The 21343-nt window shown below is 35.0% G+C and overlaps 3 protein-coding genes across 5 annotated transcripts in view; 2 read left to right on the forward strand and 1 right to left on the reverse strand.

Moving 5' to 3' along the window:
• The window catches only part of MGAT4D (MGAT4 family member D), a 40968-nt gene extending 27723 nt beyond the window's left edge, over positions 1-13245 (forward strand). The window contains exons 9-12 of the mRNA XM_072976628.1: positions 702-832; positions 5346-5453; positions 6736-6901; positions 12794-13245. Of these exons, the coding sequence (XP_072832729.1) occupies positions 702-832; positions 5346-5453; positions 6736-6750 (254 nt within the window). The 3' untranslated portion in view covers positions 6751-6901; positions 12794-13245. The remainder of the gene's footprint in view (positions 1-701; positions 833-5345; positions 5454-6735; positions 6902-12793) is intronic.
• Positions 13246-14370: 1125 nt separating this feature from the next.
• LOC140701207 (uncharacterized) lies at positions 14371-15732 on the reverse strand. The gene is made up of 2 exons (XM_072976653.1): positions 15477-15732; positions 14371-15313 (listed from the first exon to the last, which is right to left on the reverse strand). Exons 1-2 carry the CDS (start codon positions 15572-15574, stop codon positions 14806-14808), a joined length of 606 nt encoding a protein of 201 aa, XP_072832754.1. The 5' UTR covers positions 15575-15732; the 3' UTR covers positions 14371-14805.
• Positions 15064-21343, forward strand: part of CLGN (calmegin) — a 41216-nt gene continuing 34936 nt past the window's right edge. Inside the window, exons 1-2 of one of the 3 annotated variants that reach the window (XM_072976617.1) lie at positions 15064-15237; positions 17904-18017. The gene's annotated coding sequence lies outside the window, so the exon portion shown is untranslated. The remainder of the gene's footprint in view (positions 15238-17903; positions 18018-21343) is intronic. The other 2 variants (XM_015249486.3, XM_006216221.3) reach the window with 2 other exon arrangements.

Raw genomic sequence — 21343 nt, forward strand, 5'->3', positions numbered from 1 at the left:
AAATGAAACTGCTTACATCCTACTATCACGTTTATTTAATGGCTAAATGTGTTCCACCCTGTTTACTTTAAAGTGAACATTCACCTCCAACCTACTATGCCTCCAACTTTATTTTACAATTATGGAGGCAATATTTTAGAGATAAATAATTGGATGTAACGAAATAATACCCTAAAATGTAGTAAATATTTAAGAATCATAAATATAAAAGAAAAATAACATTCTTATAAAATAATTTTCAAATAATGATAGAACTCTGTAATCAAAATTAAGTACTAAAATTTAAAAATGTGGTAGACTAATAAAGTTCTACAAAAGTCACTTTACAATTCACAGTTTCTGAAAAACTGAGTAAAAGATTATAGCTCCTATAGTTGCCATTTTATTTACATATCTTACACTTGATCTTCATTAGTTTTCAAAGTTGATTTTCAGAGAGTATTCACTATTCTAAACTTGTTTCACACTTTTTCCACCCAGAAGTGGTAATTTTTAATACTGAAACCATTATATTATTTTGCTTCATTATTCTCCAACTTCATTAATGCTTTAATCTTTATTTCTAAGAAATATAGGATTAGTTGTTTTAATAATTTTTACTCTTTTCCCATGTTAATGGAATGAACAGTTATATATAAGGGTTATGATATATAAGTGTAAACACTCAAGGGTTATTTGTATTGTTTACTTTTTCTCCGTAGGAAAGCTATTCAAATCTGAGGACTTAACTGACTTCATACGTTTTTTTTTAATGTTCTACAAAGATAAACCCATAGACTTGCTCTTGGGGGACCTTTTCCAGGTAAAGATGTGTAAACCAGGAGAAACTCTTGTGAGTATTTATTTACTTTGTACATATCAAATATTTTATGAAAATACTGTTTAACGTAATTACCTAAATTTTGTTTACCAAACCAAATCTGATGAGTGCATCAATTTTTAACTTGCCATATGCTAAAGTTTTACTGACACTTAAAACCAACTAGAGGAAGTAATGAGAAGCCAAAGATGCAGTGAAAAGTGGAAACAAAGCGACAGATAAAGTGAGCAAACAGAAAAGAACAATAATAAAATGGTATACATAAATCCAAACAAATCAATATTGACATCAAATATAAATGGCCAAAATACACCAATTAAGAAACAATTCATCAGAATGGATTGAAAAACACTGTTCAATTACTTGCTGCCTCTACTCAATTCAAATGTAAGATTTAAGTAGCTAAAAAGTAAAAAATAGAAGAAGATATACTATGCAGCTATTAATCAAAGGAAATCTGTGGTAGCTATATTAATATCATAGTAGACTTCACAGCAAAAGAAAAAAAAGTTGACCAAGGATCAAGAAAGATACTGACAAATATATATACTGACAAAAGGGTCAAATCACCAAGAAGACGTAACAGTCCTGAAAGGACATACATTCAACAACAGAATCTCACAACACATGAAACAAAAGTTGACAGGACTGAAAGGACAGATAGATTAGTCTACAGTGACAGTTGGAGATTTCAGTGCTCCTCTCTGTAAGCAATAGACCTAGTAGGCAGAAACCAGCAAGGAGATAAAAGAACTGAATACCATCTACCATCTGGATTTAACTGATATTTTAAAAAACACTACATCCAACAGCAGTAGAAAACACATTCTTTTAAAATACACCTAGAACATTCACCAAAATAGACATATCTTGTATCATAAAACAAAGCTGAACATATTTAAATTGAAATCACAAAAAGTATATTCTCTGACAACAATGGAATCAAAATAGAAATTAATAACAGAAATATAACTGAACCATCTAAAAATATTTGAAAATTAAACAACACATTTTTAAATAAACCAAAAATGAAAGAGGAAGTCTCAAAGGAATTTAGAAAATGCTTTGAACTGAATGAAAATGCAAATATGGGGTGTCAATATTTGTGAGATGCGGCTAAAGTACTACTTAAGGAGAAATTTATAGCAGTAAAAAATCTCTATCTTAGAAGAGAAAAAAGATCTCCCATTAAAAATCTCAGCTTCTACCTTAAGAAACTAGAAAAAGAAGAGCAAAATAAACCCAATTTAAGGAGAACGAAGAAAACAACAACCATAAGAGCAGAAAGAAACAAAATTGAAAACATAAAAGCTGTAGAGAAAATTAGTGAAACCAAAAACTTGTTCTTTCAAAAGAGCAATGAAACTTACAAATCTCTGGCAAGGCTGATAAGAAAAACCCAAAGACATAAATTACCAACATTAGAATGAGAGAATATCATGATATATTTATATATATATTTTATATATATATCAATATAATATATTGATAAATTGGACTTCATAAAAATTAAAACCTTTTGTGTTGCAAAATTTACTGTTAAGAGAGTGAGATGCCAGAAACTAGGAAAATTTTTTGTAAATTCCATATATATATATAGTATGTGTATAATTCTAACAAAATATGTACATTATTTATATGCTGAAAATTCCTAAATGCTGTTGAAAGAACTAGACATACCACGATCATGAATTGGGATCCTCGACATAGTAAATATGCGAATGTTCCCTAATTGATCTATGGATTTAACACAATTCCAATCAAAATTCCAGTAGGATTTCCTTTGGTGAATATACACAAGCTGATTCTAACATTTTTAAGAAAAGGCAAAGGAGCTAGAGTAGCTAAAATGATTTTGAAAAAGAAGAATAAAATTGGAGGCATCATCACACTACTTGATTTAAAATCTTACTGTAAAGCTACAGTAGTCAAGACAAGCCTTTAGAGGCAAAGGGGTAAACATATAGACCCATGGAAATAGTCCAGAAATAGGTCCACAAAGTACGACCAATGATTTATGACAAAGGAGCATACTACAGTCAATGGAGAAAGAATAGTCTTTCAACAAACGTGTATTGGACACTGGAGATTTCTACTTCCAGTCAAGATAAACTAACAGGTGGCAGATTTATCCTTCTGTCTTAAAGTGCTAGAAAACTGAACAAAATATGTGAGACAACAGTTTTCAAATATCACACAACAGACAATACAGGATTGTGTTACCTGGGAGAAGGAAAACAAACACAGTGATTTCTACAAACTGCCAGCTTATTGCCCAGGAACAGTTTTCAGAATGCAGCACAAGGAGGAGGACATCTCCCCCCAAAAGCCCAGGAATCCAAGTTAATTGAGGGAGGAGACTCACAAAAAGAGAGCTCCCCAGAGATTTATAGAAAGGTCCATGTGAGGCTCTGGCCAAGAACGGACACGCACATGTGTGAGACCAAAGCTACCCAATGTGGGTGAAGCTGGAAGACAATATGCTATGTGAAATAAACCAGATACAAAAGGACAAAAAAAAAAAAAGAAACCCAAAACAAAAAACAACAAATGTGTATTGGATCAGTTGGATATCTATAGCTATATCCATATTTAATAAAAGAATCTGAACCTAAACATTGCACCTGATACAAACACTATTTCAAAACAGGTCGTCTATCTAAATACAAAACATAAACTTTTAGTAGAAAATATAGGAAAAAATCTTCAGGACCCAGGGCTAAGTGGAGAATTGTTAGACATGACATTAAACACTTGATCCATTTTTAAAAAATTAATAAATTGGACTTCATCAAAATTAAAACCTTTTGTATGGCAAAACTCACTGTTAAGAAGTTAAGACATCACAGACTAGGAAAAGACATTTTTAAATTCCATGTACAACAAGGACTTGTATTCAGAGTATATAGAGAATCTTCAAAACTCAACAATAGGAAAATAACCCAGTTGAAAAATAGGCACAAGACCTGAATAGACTCTATTAAGGTAGTTTCTCCCTTACTGCAATAAGCAATGAACTCAGTTTCACTTTATCGACAGGTTGTTTGGTGGGTATTTATGGGGAGCCAGCATTTGATAATACCATCCCACTGGAACTATTATTAATAGATTAGAAAATATTACCATATTTGCTAAATTTTAACTCCTCAACTAAGTTTATCCAACCTTAATTTAGTTTCAAATTAAATTAGCTCTAGATTATTTAATTACTTTACAGTTACAAAAGCAATTTTTAATATGTTTTCCTGCATATTAGCATTGAGTAGAAATGCATTTAAGTAAGACTGCTATTTAAAAATTCTTATGTACCTAAATCTGAGATATATTTTTATGAATTTTCTGTGCATACATATATAAAATACATAAAATAATTCTCATAGCAATCATAATAATTTCAAATGTTTGTCTTTAATAGGAGCAATGTCACAGGTCATCTTATCTTTTTTCTTTTTTTTAAATATATTTGTATTGAAGTACAGTCAGTTTACAATGTTCTGTCAGTTTCTGATGTACAGCACAATACTTCAGTCACATAGGAACATACATACATTTGTTCTCATATTCTTCTTCACCATAGGTTATAAGATACTGAATATGGTTCCCTATGCTATACAGTATAAACTTGTTGTTTATATATTTTATATATATTAGTTAGTGTCTGCAAATCTCAAACTCCAAATTTATCCCTTTCCACCCCCTTCCACCTTATTTTTATTTTTAAGGAGATTATCCATATATTTTTTCATTAAGTATAATATTGGCTCTTTGTTTTAATTATACACTTTTTAAGAAGAAATTGAGGAGGGTGTAATTCAGTGTAGGAATTTATCAATGAATATGAGGAGAGAATAATGTAGTCTGAGACAAGTGGATAGACAAGAAAATACTAAAAACTTTGTTACTAGAATATAGAAAAAGGAGAGGAGAGTTATTTGTTGGTACAACTGTAGCCTGATTTTCTAATGAACTAACAGTTCATGAAAATACCTGCTTTTGTATCTTAACTTTTTTGTTCCATTATTCTTATGAAGAAAAATCTAAGAAATAAATGTTCAAATTTTAAAGTAGTAATATAGAACTCAGGCAAAATTTTTTTCTTTTTTTAACATTTTTTTTATTGACTATAGTCATTTTACAATGTTGTGTCAAATTCCAGTGTAGAGCACAATTTTTCAGTTATACATGAACATACATATATTCATTGTCACATTTTTTTTCGCTGTGAGCCACCACAAGATCTTGTGTATATTTCCCTGTGCTACACAGTGTGATCTTGTTTATCTAGTCTGCATATTCCTGTCAGTATCTACAAATTTTGAAATCTCGGTCTGTCCCTTCCCACCCCCCGCCCCCTTGGGAACAAGTTTGTATTCTATGTCTATGAGTCTGTTTCTGTTTTGTATTTCTTTTTTTTTAGATTCGAGCAAAAATTAATGTAACAAAAGATTCTTCCATCAGTAAATGCAACAAAAAGGAGTATTTGGGTTTTAACATAAGATTGTTGTTTCTCTTACTTTTTCTCCAGGAAAAATGTACAGAACGAAATAAGCAAATTCGTATTCGATATAAACCTTCTCTTTTCCAGCATGTGGGTATACAGTCATCATTCCCTGGAAGAGAACAATATTTCAAAGTAAGTAATTTGAAATGTAAGTTGAGTAATATACAATGTTTCATGAACTTATAAGATATTTAGAAAAGGAGTGTTGAGAACATTAGAGACTATAAAAATTGTTTAAACACAATTCATCTTATGACCCAACTGTTTTGAAGAGCAGTTATCTTTACAAGACCCAAGTTACCTATCATGCTTAGAAAAATCCAGCCTACATAGACTTCTTTGCCTTACTGTTCCCAGCTGTGCAATTCAAATAATGAGACTAAAAAAAGTTTTTAAGATTATAATAAAACTCACTATTTTAGTCTAATATTTAAAAGTATAAAAGAATATTTCCCCCAATACCTCTATTATTAAATGTAAATGTATCAGCATTCATATTTCAGACTACTGTCTACCAGATGAACAAAAATTCAGCGTTATTTGTTTTTTTTTAACATTTCTAAGTTTTCCATGATTCTTGAAAACAATATTTTTTATAATTGTCCTAGCTCCCCTTGGTGGAGTAAAAGAAGCAAAGACTACACACAGAGTCAAAACATCTATAGTTTATCGTGGTAATCTGTGTACATGATACTGGAAAAGCCCTACCATTCCTCTGAGCTTTTGTTTTCCTTCACCTATAAAATGAGGAGCATAAATTAAATGATCCTTAAGATTTCTTCCACCTTTGAAATAATATTGGCGTCTCTTTCTTGGTTTCTTCATACAACAAAGCAAATTACTGCTTTAATCCTCTGTCAAAGAGAAATGCACATATACATCCTTCTCCTGTTTTTGACGGCCCTCTTGCCACCTTTCCCTATTTCTATATTTATTGCTCTGCACTCTTGAGAACTCTACCTCATAGTGTGAACTCAGTAAATATTAGCTATTAGCTCTCAGAAAAGGTGGAAATCAAGATTAAACATGCTTGCCTTTAAATAAGACAAAGAAGTGTCTGGAATAATGAAAACTTAAGTGTTATGAGTCTTTATGCAAAAACTAATACCATCAAAATACATAAAACATAACCACAGATGATGCAGAAAGAAATTAGCATATACCATTTTGTTTGTTGATGCAGCTATAATGGGATTATTTTTTACATTTTTTTTTTTGCTGGATAAGCTATTTTAACCTTATCTTTGTGAATTCATGACAGATTAAGGAGAATGTACATCTAATCACTTTTATTTTGATGTTATAATCTTAGCTTTTTTCTTTTTTATTCTTCATACAACATAAAATAGAAAGTAATAGCAATCTAATATGTCAAGTGTGATTATATTTAAAGTATTTTTAAAATTTCTAACAGGATATCTACTACTAGGAATTTCATAATTCTAATACCTTCTTTAAATGGTCAGAAGCATTCTTTGGAAAAAATGACATCACAAGGATTAGAATATTTCTCAACTTTCTTCATAGTGGATAAGAGATTTTATCATACTTAAAAAAGTTAAACCTTTAATAATAAAATGGTAAGTGTAAAAATTGATTTAAATATATAGAAAAGTATCAGATATTTATATACCTTATAGTATTTTATATTCTTATGTTTTGTGTATTGTTTTTAGTTTTACGCATGTAACTTTCTGAGACATTTGCCAATATTCTGTTTTAGAAGAACCAGTTAGCGTTTCCTTTCATATACTGTAGATGTACAATGAATTTGGAGATAACAGATCTGAATTTGAAGCCTCATTCTTACCAATAGATGCAGCAATATGGATGAATCTCTAAAACAGTAAGCTAAATGAAAAAAAAGAAAGCCAGGTGCAAAAGACTACTATTTGTATAAAATTCTAAAATAGGCAGATCCTGATATCTCATTATGATATTAATTTGCATTTCTTTAACATCCAATGATGTTGAGCGTCTTTTCATGTGCTTAACATATTTTTATCTATTTATATATATATAATGAAATATATTTTTATGATATTTTTATGAAATATATATACTTTTATGATATGTTTATTCAGATATTTGCCCACTTAAAAATTGAGTTGTTTGCCATTTTACTTTTGAATTGTAATAATTCAATAGTTTGACCACAAGTCTCAACTATGTCTTGCCCTTTCATTTTCTTAACAGTGTCTTTTGATAAAGTTCAATGAAAAATTTAATTTTAATAGGGTCCACTCCACTTAAACCTCCACTCTTTCAATATAATTTTATCATTGGCTAGCTCAGTATTCAGTGATTTTTATAATTATAAGACTATAAATGCTATTTACATTAAACCTACATAGTATAATCTTTCTACTCTTTCCTTATTATACAACGTTTTTTCTTTGGAGTTTTAAGTTTTCTTTATTTCAATGCACTTATCACTAATTCAACCTCAGGTTCTCTGTGAATTCTCTAAATCTTTTCTTGATACATTCAAACATCTAAAAAATCATAAATGAATGTTGAATATTATCAGATGCTTCTCTGCATTTCTGTCACTTTCTAATCTTTACAGTTCTCTCTCCTGCAGCCTTCTGACCAGCTCTGGCAGATTTTAGGCACCTCTGGGGTTCCTTTTGTCTCTGGAGTTGATTCGTCTGTTTTCTGGATCCCAACCTCCACCATTCTTGGTTTATTTGTTTGCTTTTGTGAGGCATGCCTGTGAGTAATTTCTTGAGAAGGACTGTGTGAGAGGTAAAGTTTTGGAAAATTAAAACATCTTAAAAATGACTGCAGTCTATTAAACTTAGTTATTAAATTAGCTGGGGAAACAGTTCTGAATTGGAAATGATTTCTTCCATTTTTGAAGGTATTCAAACCATTCTAATTCCTGTTTCTTTGTATAAGACCAGTTTAGCCATTTCTAAACCTTTGAAAATGTTCTTGTATTTGGGCTCTACAATTTCATGAGGAAGGTATGGGTTTATTTTTATCTGTGGTGCTTCTTATTTGGTGGGGCTTTTTAATCTGAAAACTCATTCTTCAATTCTGGAAAATATTCTCTCAAAGAATATTAGTTATACTTAAACATCAGTATAGTAGTGTAAGCATAATTTGTTATTTGAACTGCTTCCTATTCTTATTGTTTGTTGTTAATTCTGCATTGTTGCCATCCTCCTTTCCATTCTCCTCTACTTCTTGGGGAAAAAACCTCACGGAATGTCTTTATTCAAAAAGTTACACATTAGGTTCTGTGGGCGAGAGATACTTGCAGTAGACATGGTGGACAGCTGAGAAGGCAGCAGTTGCCTGCTGTGGACAGGAATTGAGATCACACTCACTTCCAGGCAGCTTCCAGGGTTCTTCTCAAAATGGCCTGTTGTTCTGCTGAGACATCTAAAATCATCTGCAGTGGCTTCCAGATCTCCCGAGAGTGGCTTCCTGACCTCTGCTCCCCAGTCTTTCCAAGAGTTGAGTTCACCTCTAGTTTATTCTATCTGCAGTAAATCTATTTCATTATTCAAAATACCTCAAGTGGCTTCCGTTTCCTTGACTGATCTCAGTTTGATTCTGTTGCTTCTTGTGTTTCAGGCTCCCCAAAATGAAAATTTGTTTCTTACTTGTCTTTGAGATTGTCTGCTATTTAGTCTGTGATTAGTGAATCTATTTTCTGCAGCCTTTCAGCAGAAGAAGGAAGGGAGAGGGCAAGGGATGGGGCATTCTACGTTCTGTTGCTCATAGTGTGTGGTAGCTTTTCTTCCAAGTAGGGAAGACTCATTCTTTCTTGGGTTATTACTTCTTCTCCACATCAAATACCTACAGCCACTATTTCTTCTGGGGAATAGTCACTTCTGATGTCTGTTGCTTAGCACAATCATGGATATTCCAACTGTGGCTCTGCAGTCATCCCCAAAGCCCTTGCCTGTTCCCACCACCTCTGAGCTTGGGTCCTCTTAGAGCCACTCCCATCTTCTTAGCTGGCTCCATTTTGGAATTTGAATTTCTTCCCGTCTAATCCAGTCTCATTCACTTTCCACCTAATACTGCCCTCTGAATGATTTATGTGGATGGAAGTGTATTCGTACAAAATTATCTTTTCACACTTTAACAGTAAAAGAAGCACATAATATATAATCAAAAGTGTGCTTTATTTATATACATACCATTTCAACATGGAAACGTGGGTGCATTCCCATGAAGATAACGCTGCACTCTGAGTTTCAGTTAGACTTGCATCATGATGAAGAATTTTTTTTTATGTTTTAGTGAGACTAAGATCAGCCAAAGTTTGAAGCAAAGTTGAGGTATGGTAAAGCGTATGTGGAGTTTAAGAGATATCTAAAACATACTCGGGTATCAATTTTCCCAGGTACCTTCATTCATTACCCTATCAGTCAAGTGTCTTTCTCTTTTCATTGCTCCTTTCAGAACATTTTCCTTCTTTTCTGCAAAAACAAAATGAAGATCATCACTACCCCTTTTTACCCTCCTAACTTAGGACTTTGAAGTGCTTTCAGCATCCTTCACTGAAACCACATTTCCCTATCAAAAACAACTTCCTGGGAAATAAGGAACTGTCCATTTGCTAAGACTTTTAGATATTTAATATTAGGTGTTTCCAAACTGATGACAGGTTTGCAGAATGGATTATCCCTTTCATTTTCCAAACAGTGCATTTCAAAATGGAATAAAATTCAGGGATATAAGATTCTTAGCTTTGTTTATATTTATCAAGTAATATACACACATATGGCTAAAATTTAATAAAAAAAAAAACCTCATAATAAAAGGCATCAGTCCCCTCTCACTTTCCCAGCCCTATCTGACTCACCAGAGGCAATAACATTTAATCATTTCTGGTTTAAGTTCTAGTAGTTATCTTTATACTGCTAAATAATATGCTTATACTGCTAATTTTTATTTCTACACATTATCATTCTTCCTGTAGGATAGATGAATATTTAGCTTAAGTTCTTACTCATTTTTATTAGGTCCTAGTCCGTTTGGGCTACTGTAACAAAAATACCACAGATCAAGTGGCTTGACCAGTAGAAGTGTGTTCTCACGGTTCTAGAGGCTGGGAAGGCCAAGATCAAGGTGCAGCCTGGGAAGTTCTGGGGAGGGCCCACTTCCTGCTTTGCAGACAGCCGTCCTCTGGTTGTGTCTTCACATGACCAAGAGCAGAGAAAACTCTGGTCTCCTTATCCCCTTATAACTGCACTATCCCATTGGTGAGCATTCCACCCTCATGACCTAGTTATCTCCTAAAACCACACTTTCAAATACAAATTCAAGATATGAATTTGAGGAAGGGTGACAAATATTTAGTCCATGGCATTTTCTTACTTTGATTATTTTGACCTTCCTCTTTTTAAGTTCTTTTTTCTGAAAATCTTAGTAATCAGACATTAAACTTACTGAACCAATCCTCTATATGTCATAACTTTAATTTACTGTTTTTTGTCCCTTGTTTGCCTGTGTACTAGGTGGTTTCCTTGACTAACTTTTCTATTGAATTTTTATTTTATTTTTATTTTGTTCCCTTTTCCTAGCATTGACTTGTTTTGACGATACATTGTTTTCCTCAGATCTCTATTAGGTCTTTTCGCCAAACATAAAAAAATTCTCTTCTGCATTCTGAATGAACTGTTTTTTTTCTGTGGTCAGATCAATCTGTCTGCTTGTTTATTTGATCTTTTTCTGTTATGTTGCACTTTCTCAAACGTTTAGTGATTCTTAATTGTCTGGGGGCAAAATGGGTAAATTTTATTTCCTCTCCCTCACCCCATCCCTGCCCTGCATTTATCTTTATATTCCTTCATAAAATTGAAAGGGATGAGGCTTCCTGGGCATTTTTGGTACATGGGTAGGATTTTGGTTTGCAAGCCATGTTTTAGAGTATGTGAGTGGCTAGATTGCGATTGTTTTATGTTGGAGATTTGGTTGTGCTTTTTTTCCCCAGTGATTTGGAAGAAGGGCACCATATGCCAGAATATAGTGGGCTTTGTTCTGGGACACCGGTACACACACTGCCTGTGCTGCTTACATGTAGATGGTGCATCCAGCCTTCATTAAGAAGACTGTGCATGTGCTTTGCCTGGAGCGTTAAGTCCTGGCTGCTCACTTGTTCACTATGGGTCCTCCTGACACACACTCTTACTTCAGTCTCCAGGTTTTGCCCCATTTAGCTCCTGTCTTCCATCAAATCGTCCATCTCCGCTGTAGCTCTGGTCCTCCATGTCTGGGTCACAGATTCCTCATCTCCACTCTGTCAGTCCCCATTCTTCCATCAGTGTCATTAATGTCTCCTATGTTCAGAAACCCCATCCATTCTTTCGTTGTTTGGAATTACTGCCTTTTCTGTTCATTTATTATCATTTCCATGGAGTCCTAGCTGTCTACCACCTTGAATCAAGACTTTGGATATTTCATTTCAATTTTTTTCAATTTGTAATTTTATTGAGTAAAATAAGACTTACATACATTGGCCCTCGGAGAGATAAATGTCACCCTGTTTTTTTTTTTTTAAATGGGACCAATAAAGCAACCTTTTCATTGCTGTTTTCCTTAATATTCATTCCTTTAAGTCCTTTAAAAAAAGCTTTATGTAAAATTTGTTCTTTAATCAGTTAAATTATATGTTATAGTTCTCATAAAACTTCTTTTTATAATGTAAGATAAGTTATCTATAGTTTATCAAGTAGAAAAATAATTTATCTCTTGATTCTCTCTATTCATCTAGCTTATAGTTAAAAAAACAATTTAATAGAAGTTCATCTTAGTGATGAATTTTCTCCGTTTAAAAATTTTTAAAATTTTGCCTTTCAATTTAAATGTTCTTTATCATTTCATGTTCTACATCTATAATAAACATAAAGAATTTCAACTAAAATATTTCAGTATTAATAATTTCTGAAAACTCAAATAAAATACTTAAAGATTTTCTGTTAGTTGATAAGCTAGAGAATAGTGTGTTTTATAATTTGCTAGTGCTTCAGCCTGCATGAATAGCCAGTTTCCTTTTACTGCAGTGCACTGGGCGTAGGGCAGAGTGTTTTCAATGTGTTGGAGGTAGGATTGCCAGATAAAATACAGGACACCCAAATAACTTTGAATTTCAGTTAAACAATGACTTCTTGTATATGACCCATTTGTTTTGTTGTTTTACTAAATGCGGTAAGCCTAGTTGGAGGTTATGGAAGGAGAGGGAATAGACAAATACTTCCCATCAAAATACATTAACTGAATTATTTTATTAAATACTTTTATTAAAGAATGATATACAGCATGTTTGTATTTTATTCAGAATTATTATTTAAAGTTTTATGTGCCTATTTTATGTAAAGATACAACAGAGGAGTTGATACAACAGAGAATAAGAAGAGTATTGTCAAGAAATTTTCATGAAAATAATTACATCCTTATTAACTAATAGTATGTTATTTAGAGATGTTACCGATTTCTTATTTTCATTACAGAAGATATGAAGAAAAAAGCTTAACAAGAAGAAACTCCATAATACATGGATCACCATAATTTCTAATGGCATCTTTCAGAAATTGTAATAATGAAAATACATAGTTATATAGAAGAGGAGAAAACAATGAACAGACTAGTGGACTTGAAAGTATTAAACTACGTCTTATGTCAAGAAAAATTAGAACATTTATTTATGATATTTGTACCTTTACCATTACTTAATATAAAGATAGTAAAGGCAGGGAAGTTTTTAAAAATTAAGAAATATATTTTGTTAACTTAGGGATGCTATCATATACTCTCAATAAGTCGTTGAAAGTTCAGAAACTTGCTATTGTCATGGACAGGTTTTGTGTGAACTGGTGTATATGCTCTTACCCATTTTGTTAAGCATTTAAAATAGAAATTTAAAAAAATTTAAAAATAAATAAAACAGTGCAAGTTTAAGCAAGTCTGGGTCTGGCAGTGCCACAGTATCTTCTTGTCTTTTTAATATACGCATTTAAAACTCTAAAATTACCCCTAAGTGCCATTTGAGCTGATTACCAAACATCTTGAGGCATATATATTCTGATAGTCCTTCAGTTCTAAAGGTTTCATATTTTCTGTTACTATCACCTTCTTAACGCATGGGTTATTTGGGAGTGTGTATTTTTTTTAATATATTGGTTTTGCTGCCTTTTATTGTTGATTTATCATTTAGTTACATTGTTGTTAGAGAACTTTTTCTGTGATAAAATTTGAGAATTGTTATGAATTCTTGTGTTTCATATGAATTTGAGAAGAATGTATCATCTCAGTATGCTCCCTTTAACATATACTTCGTTTTTTTTTAATTGACGTATAGTTGATTTGCTTTTTTTCATTCATTTGTTTTTATAAATGTTAGTTTTGTGCTTTAAAATGTCTTCTTTAATATTCTATTCAGGTTGACAGGGGCTGCATCTCAACATGTGCTTCCACAATCACTGTGGCAGGAAAAGGGTGGTTAGAGATGAGCACTGAATTGAATGCTGACACCTGGAACTGACACACATCACATTTGTTCACATTTCATTGGCTAAAGTAAGTCATGTTCATCCTTAAATTCAAATGGGCAAAAGTGCCACCCGGCCAGGTACCCAGAAAATAATTACCACAGAAAAAGCTAAAGTTTCACAGAATTATGTTGAATAATATAAGTTGGAAAGCCTGAAGAAAGAAATTAAGAGGATAATATTGTCACAAAATACTTTAAATAAAAATTGTCTTTTTTAACCAATAAATTAAATGCTATCCAAAAACACTTTAGAAGATGACAGCGTAAAAAGTCTAGAAATAGTGGCCTTATTACAGATGCAGTGTGAACAATATTCAGTGGTCGTGACATCTAGCTAATAATCATATCTTGTGCATGGAGCACCATAAACTCTCTTAAGCTGAGACTCTAACGGGGATATCACAAGTCAAACATTTTATTCTTCCAATAAAATTGAAATTGTGAATATCATAGTCAAAGTCAAGATTTACTATCAAATACAAGTAGTAAAAGCTGCATGATCCTCATCTATGGGGCAAAGAAGCTTGTGACTGAATATTAGGTTTATGCTGTATTTTTATTTTTAGTGTGTTGGTTAAAACGATAGGCTCTGAGGGAGACAGAACTGAATTTGACTTTTGTTTCCACCATTTACTAGTCAAAGGCAAGTAATCATCTTCACCTGGGTTATTGGGACGGTTAAATGAGATAACGTAAAACCGTCCGAGCACAGTGAGTGCAATAAAACGTTATCAATTCTTAGTAGCATTTCGAAAAGAAAACATATAATGCATTTATTATATTAACATTTAATATACCTATATTTATCATCCACTTACTGTCACCAATCAGTAAGCCTCCCTGATGACCACAATGACCTCTCATCAGAGCATTCAGAATTCTAGGAAAGGCCTAGGGTACTAACTGGATGCCGTTCAAAACGTGATTTACATAAAATTCAGGGCCCAGTTACGTGCACTAGGAGGCAGAACCTCACTGGTTGCAGAGGCCAGGCGCTCCGCGGGAGGGAAAAGTCTTCGGACGGATAAGGAGGAATTCCTCCAGGGCTCGACCGGGAGCCGGATCCGCGCTGCGATTGGCGGGCGCGGGCGGCGCGGCGCGTGGTCGGGAGGGCGCGCCTGGTGGGCCGCATCGCGGAGCGGCGCCCCTCCGCGGCCGTTGAGCCCCTAGTGCAGGTGCGCGCGGCACGGGCCTCAGGCCGCCGCCTCCACCCGGCCAGCGGCCGCACGCGCATGCGCAGTTGGTAGTTGCTGCTGCGCGACCGCCGGCGGGATCGGTCTGGGAAGACTCAGGGACCAAGTGGCAGCCACTCGGACATCGGAGCTGCCATTGCCGAAAACAGCCCGCAAGACAGGTGCGTGGGCGGGAGTCCATTTCCTCGCATCCTTTTGCGCTCGGGCCGAGGTGAGGTGAGGAATCGGAGTCCTCGCTCCTTCCCTCAGGGCGGGGGTGCCTGGGTCGCGCCCCTTTCTTCGGCGACCTGTCGGGCGGAACGAGTTGGGGCTAGTGAGGGGTGGGTGTTGAGTTCGGGGATGGGGTGCCGCCAGCGAGGTTCTTGGGCGGGAGTGGGGAAGCCAGCCCCGGGCGGCGGGAGTTTGATGCCACCTCAGGTCGGTTGGGTCCTCCAGAACTGCTGTGCCCACCTGCTGCGCCGGCGCGGGGAAGGCTGGGCGTCCCCCCGCAGCCCGGCCCGTCTTAAGGGGCCCCAGGGAGCCGAGGCCGTTATTCCAGCGGTTGACATTTCAGCCCCGTTCCACGCTCGAGCCGGGCTGCCAGCTCCCGAGGGGTGGAGAGGGGGCCCGGGTCTCCTCGGCGCTGCTCGCCCCGCCGGCTGCTTCTCACAGAAGCTCGAACACCACCCAACTAGGCTCAGCTTACCCCATCCCCGCCTCTGTAAAGGCCGAGGGACCTAACGTTACCTCACTGCGGGGACGCCGGTGCCTCGCGGCGGCTCCCTCGAGGCGCTGCCTGGAGCCCCGCATGCGCCGCTGGGGAGGGAGCCAGAGGGTTGTGTTGAATCCGACGAAACCCTAATGAGTAGAGACTCATTATCGCCGAAAGCCTGTTTACGATCAGATACCTTAGCTGATTTTATTTATAGCATTGGCCCAAGCAACCAGGAGGAAGCGTTTTCTTGGGATTTAAAAGCGAATGGCAGCAGATACACATTATTATATATAAAACAGATAAACAGCAAGGATTTACAGTATAGCACAAGGAACTATATTCAATATCTTGTAATAACCTATGATGAAAAATATGAAAAAGAATATGTAGGTATAATTGAATCACAATGCTGTACACCAGAAACTAACATCGCATTGTAAATCAACTATACTTAAATTAAAAAAAAAAAAGCAAAGTGCGAGGAAGCTCACCAAGGGGAAAGTAAATCGAATGACAATGGGACGAACTCTGAAATTAGAAGAGAGTTAATTTATATTGAAAATTTTTGATGCGTAAGAGCCATTAAAACCCTGATCTAGCCTCATAATTGTGCTTGCTTTAAAAAATTTCCATCACTCTAGGTCATTTAATCACTCTAGGTAGCCTTCCTTTTGGCAATCATTTGACTGCTTTTCAGTTTACAGTTTTGCCTTTACATAAAATTGGTTTGACTTTCCAGTCACATTTAGGTCTTATCCCTAAATCCTTAGAAGATAGTCAATATTATTTATCTAGTTGATAAAGTTAATTATTGTGTGTGAATGGTGTATGTTGATGGATCTGTAGAAATTGAATAGTGCTATATATTAGCCTCATTACTTGTTTTCAGTACCTAGTAAGTTTTAGTGCTCTTATCCAGAAAGCTAGAATTGTCGATTTTAATGGACTTTTTGATCATCTAGCTTAATCCTTTCACGTGACAAATGAAACAAAACAAAACAAAACAAAGACAAAGATAAAGACAAAAAAACAGGCTTAGAGCAGTTTTAACTCCTGGCCTTTTAAAAATAATACTGGAACCTTGGTGTGATGGTGCCAAGCTCAGTGTACCTTCTATAATATTTTATAGTTGAGCTCCTAGTCAGCATGACAACTAGAACTTTTAAATATTGATTTTTCATACACTACTTTTGAGGCATAATCGTGCTGAGTGAGTCCTCAGCCATTAAAACTGGATAGCTGAAAGGCATCTCAGTTACAAGAAAGCATATAGAAAAGCATGAATATGTTAATAGGTGAGTGTTTAGAGTGAAAGAAATGAGTCTTTTAAAAGGGAAGAATTTATGCTGAGAACTATTTAGCATTTTTATAACAGGTAGTAAAATAAGACTTTTGTTTGTTTTTTAGAAAATTCATGCTAGAGAGAAGGTGGAGGATAGATTGATTGGCAAGACTGGAAGTGAAGAGGCAAAGTGGGAGTTTACTAATCTTTTTCAGAAATGGTGGATTCCTAAATTAAGACTGTGGCATAGGGATAGAAATAGACATTCAAGAAATACCCAAATGCATTTAGTTATGAATGATACGGAATATCAACAAGACGGAAGATTTTAAGATAATGGCAAAGTAACTTGGTCAATTTAGTTGATCAGAGGTGTAGTTAATGGGAGAAGGGAATTGAGGAGATGGAGAACAAGTTTGGGAGGAAAGACCAGGTTCAAATTAATGGAGGGCTTGGGACATCCTTAAATATGTATAGTGATTTGAAACTAAAGAGTGATCTCTGTGCTATGGATAAGATATGGGAGTCCTTAGCTAGCATTTATAGGTAGAAGTCAAGAGTATATGTTATGTAAGAAGGAAGCCTGGGGACAGAACCATAAGGAACAGCAACATTTACAGAAGATTAGAGAAAGAGCCTGTGAAGGAGGAGGATAAAATGAAAAGAATCAAGAATAGTGTCATCGAAACCAAGGGAGGAGAGGGCATCAAGAAGGACGCAGTCAGCACGGTCAACAGGGAGCAGGAGGCAATAGGACTGAAAAATGTTATTGCACTTACCAACTAAGAAAAGAAGCTAGAATTGAGTACAGGAATAATAAAAATGTTAATTTTTCCTTGTTACCGTAACAAATTACAATAAACTTAACAGCTTAATGCAACACAAATTTATTTTCTCACAGTTCTATAGGTCAGAAGTCTGACACAGATCTCAACCGAGCTAACATCTAGGTGTTGGCAAGGTGCATCATTCCTTACTAGAAGCTCTGGGGAGATCTACTTCCTTGCTCATTCAGGTTGGTGGCAGAATTCAGTTCCTTGTGTTGTAGACTGAAGTTCCTATATCCTTGCTGACTGTCAGCTGAAGGTGGTTTTCTGCTTCTAGAGACCACCCACATGGGCCCCCTTCCTCCATCTTCAAGGTCCCTATGGTAGATGGAGTCCTTCTCACTATTCAGATCTCTTCTGCTCTCACTCACTTCCTCTTCCACTTTTAAGGGTCCATGTATTATATTGGGCCCATCCATAAACCAGGATACTCTCCCTATTTTAGGGTCAGCTAATTAACAACGTTAATTCCATCTAAAAGCCCCCTTTGCCATGTGAGGTAACACAGGATCCAAGGATTAGGGTGTGGACATCTTTGAGTCATTGTTCTCTCTATCATAGGAAGTTAAAACAAGAAGTGAAAAGTATTAACAGTTAATGAAGACAGTATTTCTAGATGCTTCTGTTAAATAAAGGTAATGCCTAGAAGCATTACATTATTTAGCATGTGATATAGTTCCAATAGTAAGCCTTACTGTTTATCCTTGAGCTTTCTAAGAAATGCAGGTAACTTCTTACATATCCTAAAATTTGTGTGAGCACTGTAAAATTTTAAAGTGTCATAGGAATATAAAGTAATACTATAAAGTTTTTAGTTTTTTTATTTTTATGTAGCTTTAAGCAGCTTTAAAATCTTTGCTGGAAGGATTTTAAATGCCATTTAACCAGATAACTATATGTACATACTGTATAACTTGGATGCACATCAAAACATGGATTTTAAAATATGAACCCCACAGAAATTGAAATGTATGTGTAAGGCATGAAACATACTAAGAAAATATTGACCTTATTTTATAGGCCTATAACCTTAATGCCATTTAATGAAGATTAAATTGTTAAACCTTCTAACCTTAGAGCCTTAAAGAAAGGAACGTAGAGTTTGAAGCTAGACCTGACTTTGAGTCTTGCCTTTTCTGTTTAGTAGCATTCTGTATTCTTAAGTAAGTTACTTATCTCCCTGAGCCTCACTTTCCTTATGTATAATGGGCTACTAGTATCTTCACTACATAGTAGCTATAATGGTTGGAATGAATACGCTTAAAACACAGTCAGTACTCAAAACAGTTCTTTCTGTTCTCCTTCTTCCACTCTTCCCTTTTCAGTGCCTTTTCTCACATGCAGCTTCCTTGGCCTAAGGAAATCAGTCCTTTCCATCCCTTGTACCTCACTTTGTAAATTTCTCAAGGAGGTTTTTCTCTGACCCTTCTCCCGAAAGTTCAGTTCCCCAGTTACCAACTATTAAAATTTCTTTGTCACTCATTAAAGTTTACATATTATACCTGGGTAGTTTGTTTAATATCTGCTTTCCATCCCAGACTCTAAGCTCTTTGAGATCAGGGCCATTTATGTTTTGCTAATTACTGTAAATTCAGTATCTGACATCATGTCTGGCACATAATTGACAACCATAAGTATTTGTTAAATGAATTCATGAATGATGAATTATATTGTCTACTGACTAACTTCCCCTGAATTTCTGGAAACATGAGCTACTACAAAATTTATAAATCTCTAGTGCAGCTTATTCTGAAGCATGCTTGTTTTTTCTGTGAGAAAGTACCTGCATTTCAAATGGAATCTTGGAGCTTCTTTGGAAGGAGGCTGCTCTTTAAGATGCCACTATTACCTACCTCTTCACCTTACTTGTGATCCTTTTTTTTTTTTAAATGTGCTACACAGCCAGATACTTCCAAGAATACCCTCTTATTTTGGTGAAAATTTATCCAATTTTATTTTTGTGATGTGGTAACACAAAATTTTTACTTTCTTTTGTTTACTAGTAAATTATGAATTAAATTGTTGAAATGCAGCATGTCTATAGCAAGATTCTGAAATAACTCACAATAAGAGATGTTTATTTATAGATATAGAGTAAAATTGAAAAATATTATTAATTCCCCCATATTAAGTTGGATCATAAAGCTGCAATTCTAGATTGTTACCTCATTTCTCTATAGAAATGCTTTAACTGTGTTAACTTTTAACAATGTTCTAAAAAACTTCAGGGGGCTAATGTTAGAAGCATTGACATACCATTTCTCTCTCATAAAACCATAGTTAAAGACATTTATTGTATAAGGATTCAATCCACAAATTTTTCTAGGAGTTAAATTCTAGAAGAGGATTTTTCCCTCCAAGGATCTTGTGGACTTTTATAGACAGTGACAACTCCTTCATTTTATTTCTGGCCTTCCCCTAATTGCCTAGAACCATCTTGCCAAATTTATTGTTGCTGTGCTGCTATAGCAATAAACTTATTCTGCTTGGTTGCTTAGTAACATCTATTTCCCTCCCCTCATAACCTTTTTTACTGTTACTTATGCATTCATTCATTCATTCTATGAACATATATCTGTCCCTATTTATCGTGTACTAGTACTCTTTGGCTAGCACTGTGAATACAGAAATGAGAATTCTAGCTCTCAATGAGCTTATATTTTTGTCTGTTTTTTGTTTTGCAATTTGCCTCAAGCAGTTCTTTTGGAACTATGTAGAGGTAATATAAATCTTAAATAAATATTAATGTATCATTATAATGGTTACATAACCATTATTTTGAAAATGGTGCTATTTAGTCAGTTTGAACTTTAATCTGTAGTGATCGTTTTAAAACTCAGTGCAGATTTAATTCATTCTTTCTGTAATTACTACAACCAAATAATATTCCCATATCCAGTATTTCAGCTAATCTCAGACTTCATTAGTTTCTCAGTTTTATAGGATCTGGTGGTTTGTTGCCTAAACCACCAGAAAGTTGTATTTTCAACTATTATTTCTGCTGTTACGATTCTTTCCCCATTTTTTATTGTATTTCTTGAGATATTTTCATTGTTTCTGGGTACTTCTGATTTAGAAAGAAATACCCAGTTTTAGTTACCAGTATGTATTAATTGAAGTAATACCTAAGTAGAAAATTAAAAAATCTCAGAGGCCTAACATAATTCCAGGTGTCCTGAGGAATACATGGCTGTGATGGTTAATTGTATGTATCAATTTAACTGAACCACTGGCTGCCCCGATGTTTGGTCAAACATTTTGGGTATGTCTGTGAGGGTGCTTTTTGACAAGATTAACATTTGATTGGGAGACTGAGTAAAGCAGATTGTCCTCCCAGTGTGGGTGGCCTTCATCCACACAGTTGGAGGCCTGAATAGAACAATGAAGCTGATACTCCGGGGGGAAAGAGGGAATTCCTCCCACCTGACTGGATGAGTTTTTTCCTGCCTTTGGACTCGAACTGAAACATTGGCTCTTCTTAGGTCTCAAGCCTACTGGCTTCAGACTAGAGCTT

Source organism: Vicugna pacos, chromosome 2, assembly GCF_048564905.1.
Source record: "Vicugna pacos chromosome 2, VicPac4, whole genome shotgun sequence".
Taxonomy (NCBI): Eukaryota; Metazoa; Chordata; class Mammalia; order Artiodactyla; family Camelidae; genus Vicugna; species Vicugna pacos.

Excerpts from the sequence above, each read along its gene's own strand:
- LOC140701207 (XM_072976653.1), bottom strand. The coding sequence starts at position 15,574 with ATGTCAACCGCTGGAATAACGGCCTCGGCTCCCTGGGGCCCCTTAAGA. Across the intron at positions 15,314-15,476 it reads TCCCCGCGCCGGCGCAGCAG|GTCGCCGAAGAAAGGGGCGC; the intron begins GTGGGCACAGCA and ends TCCGCCCGACAG.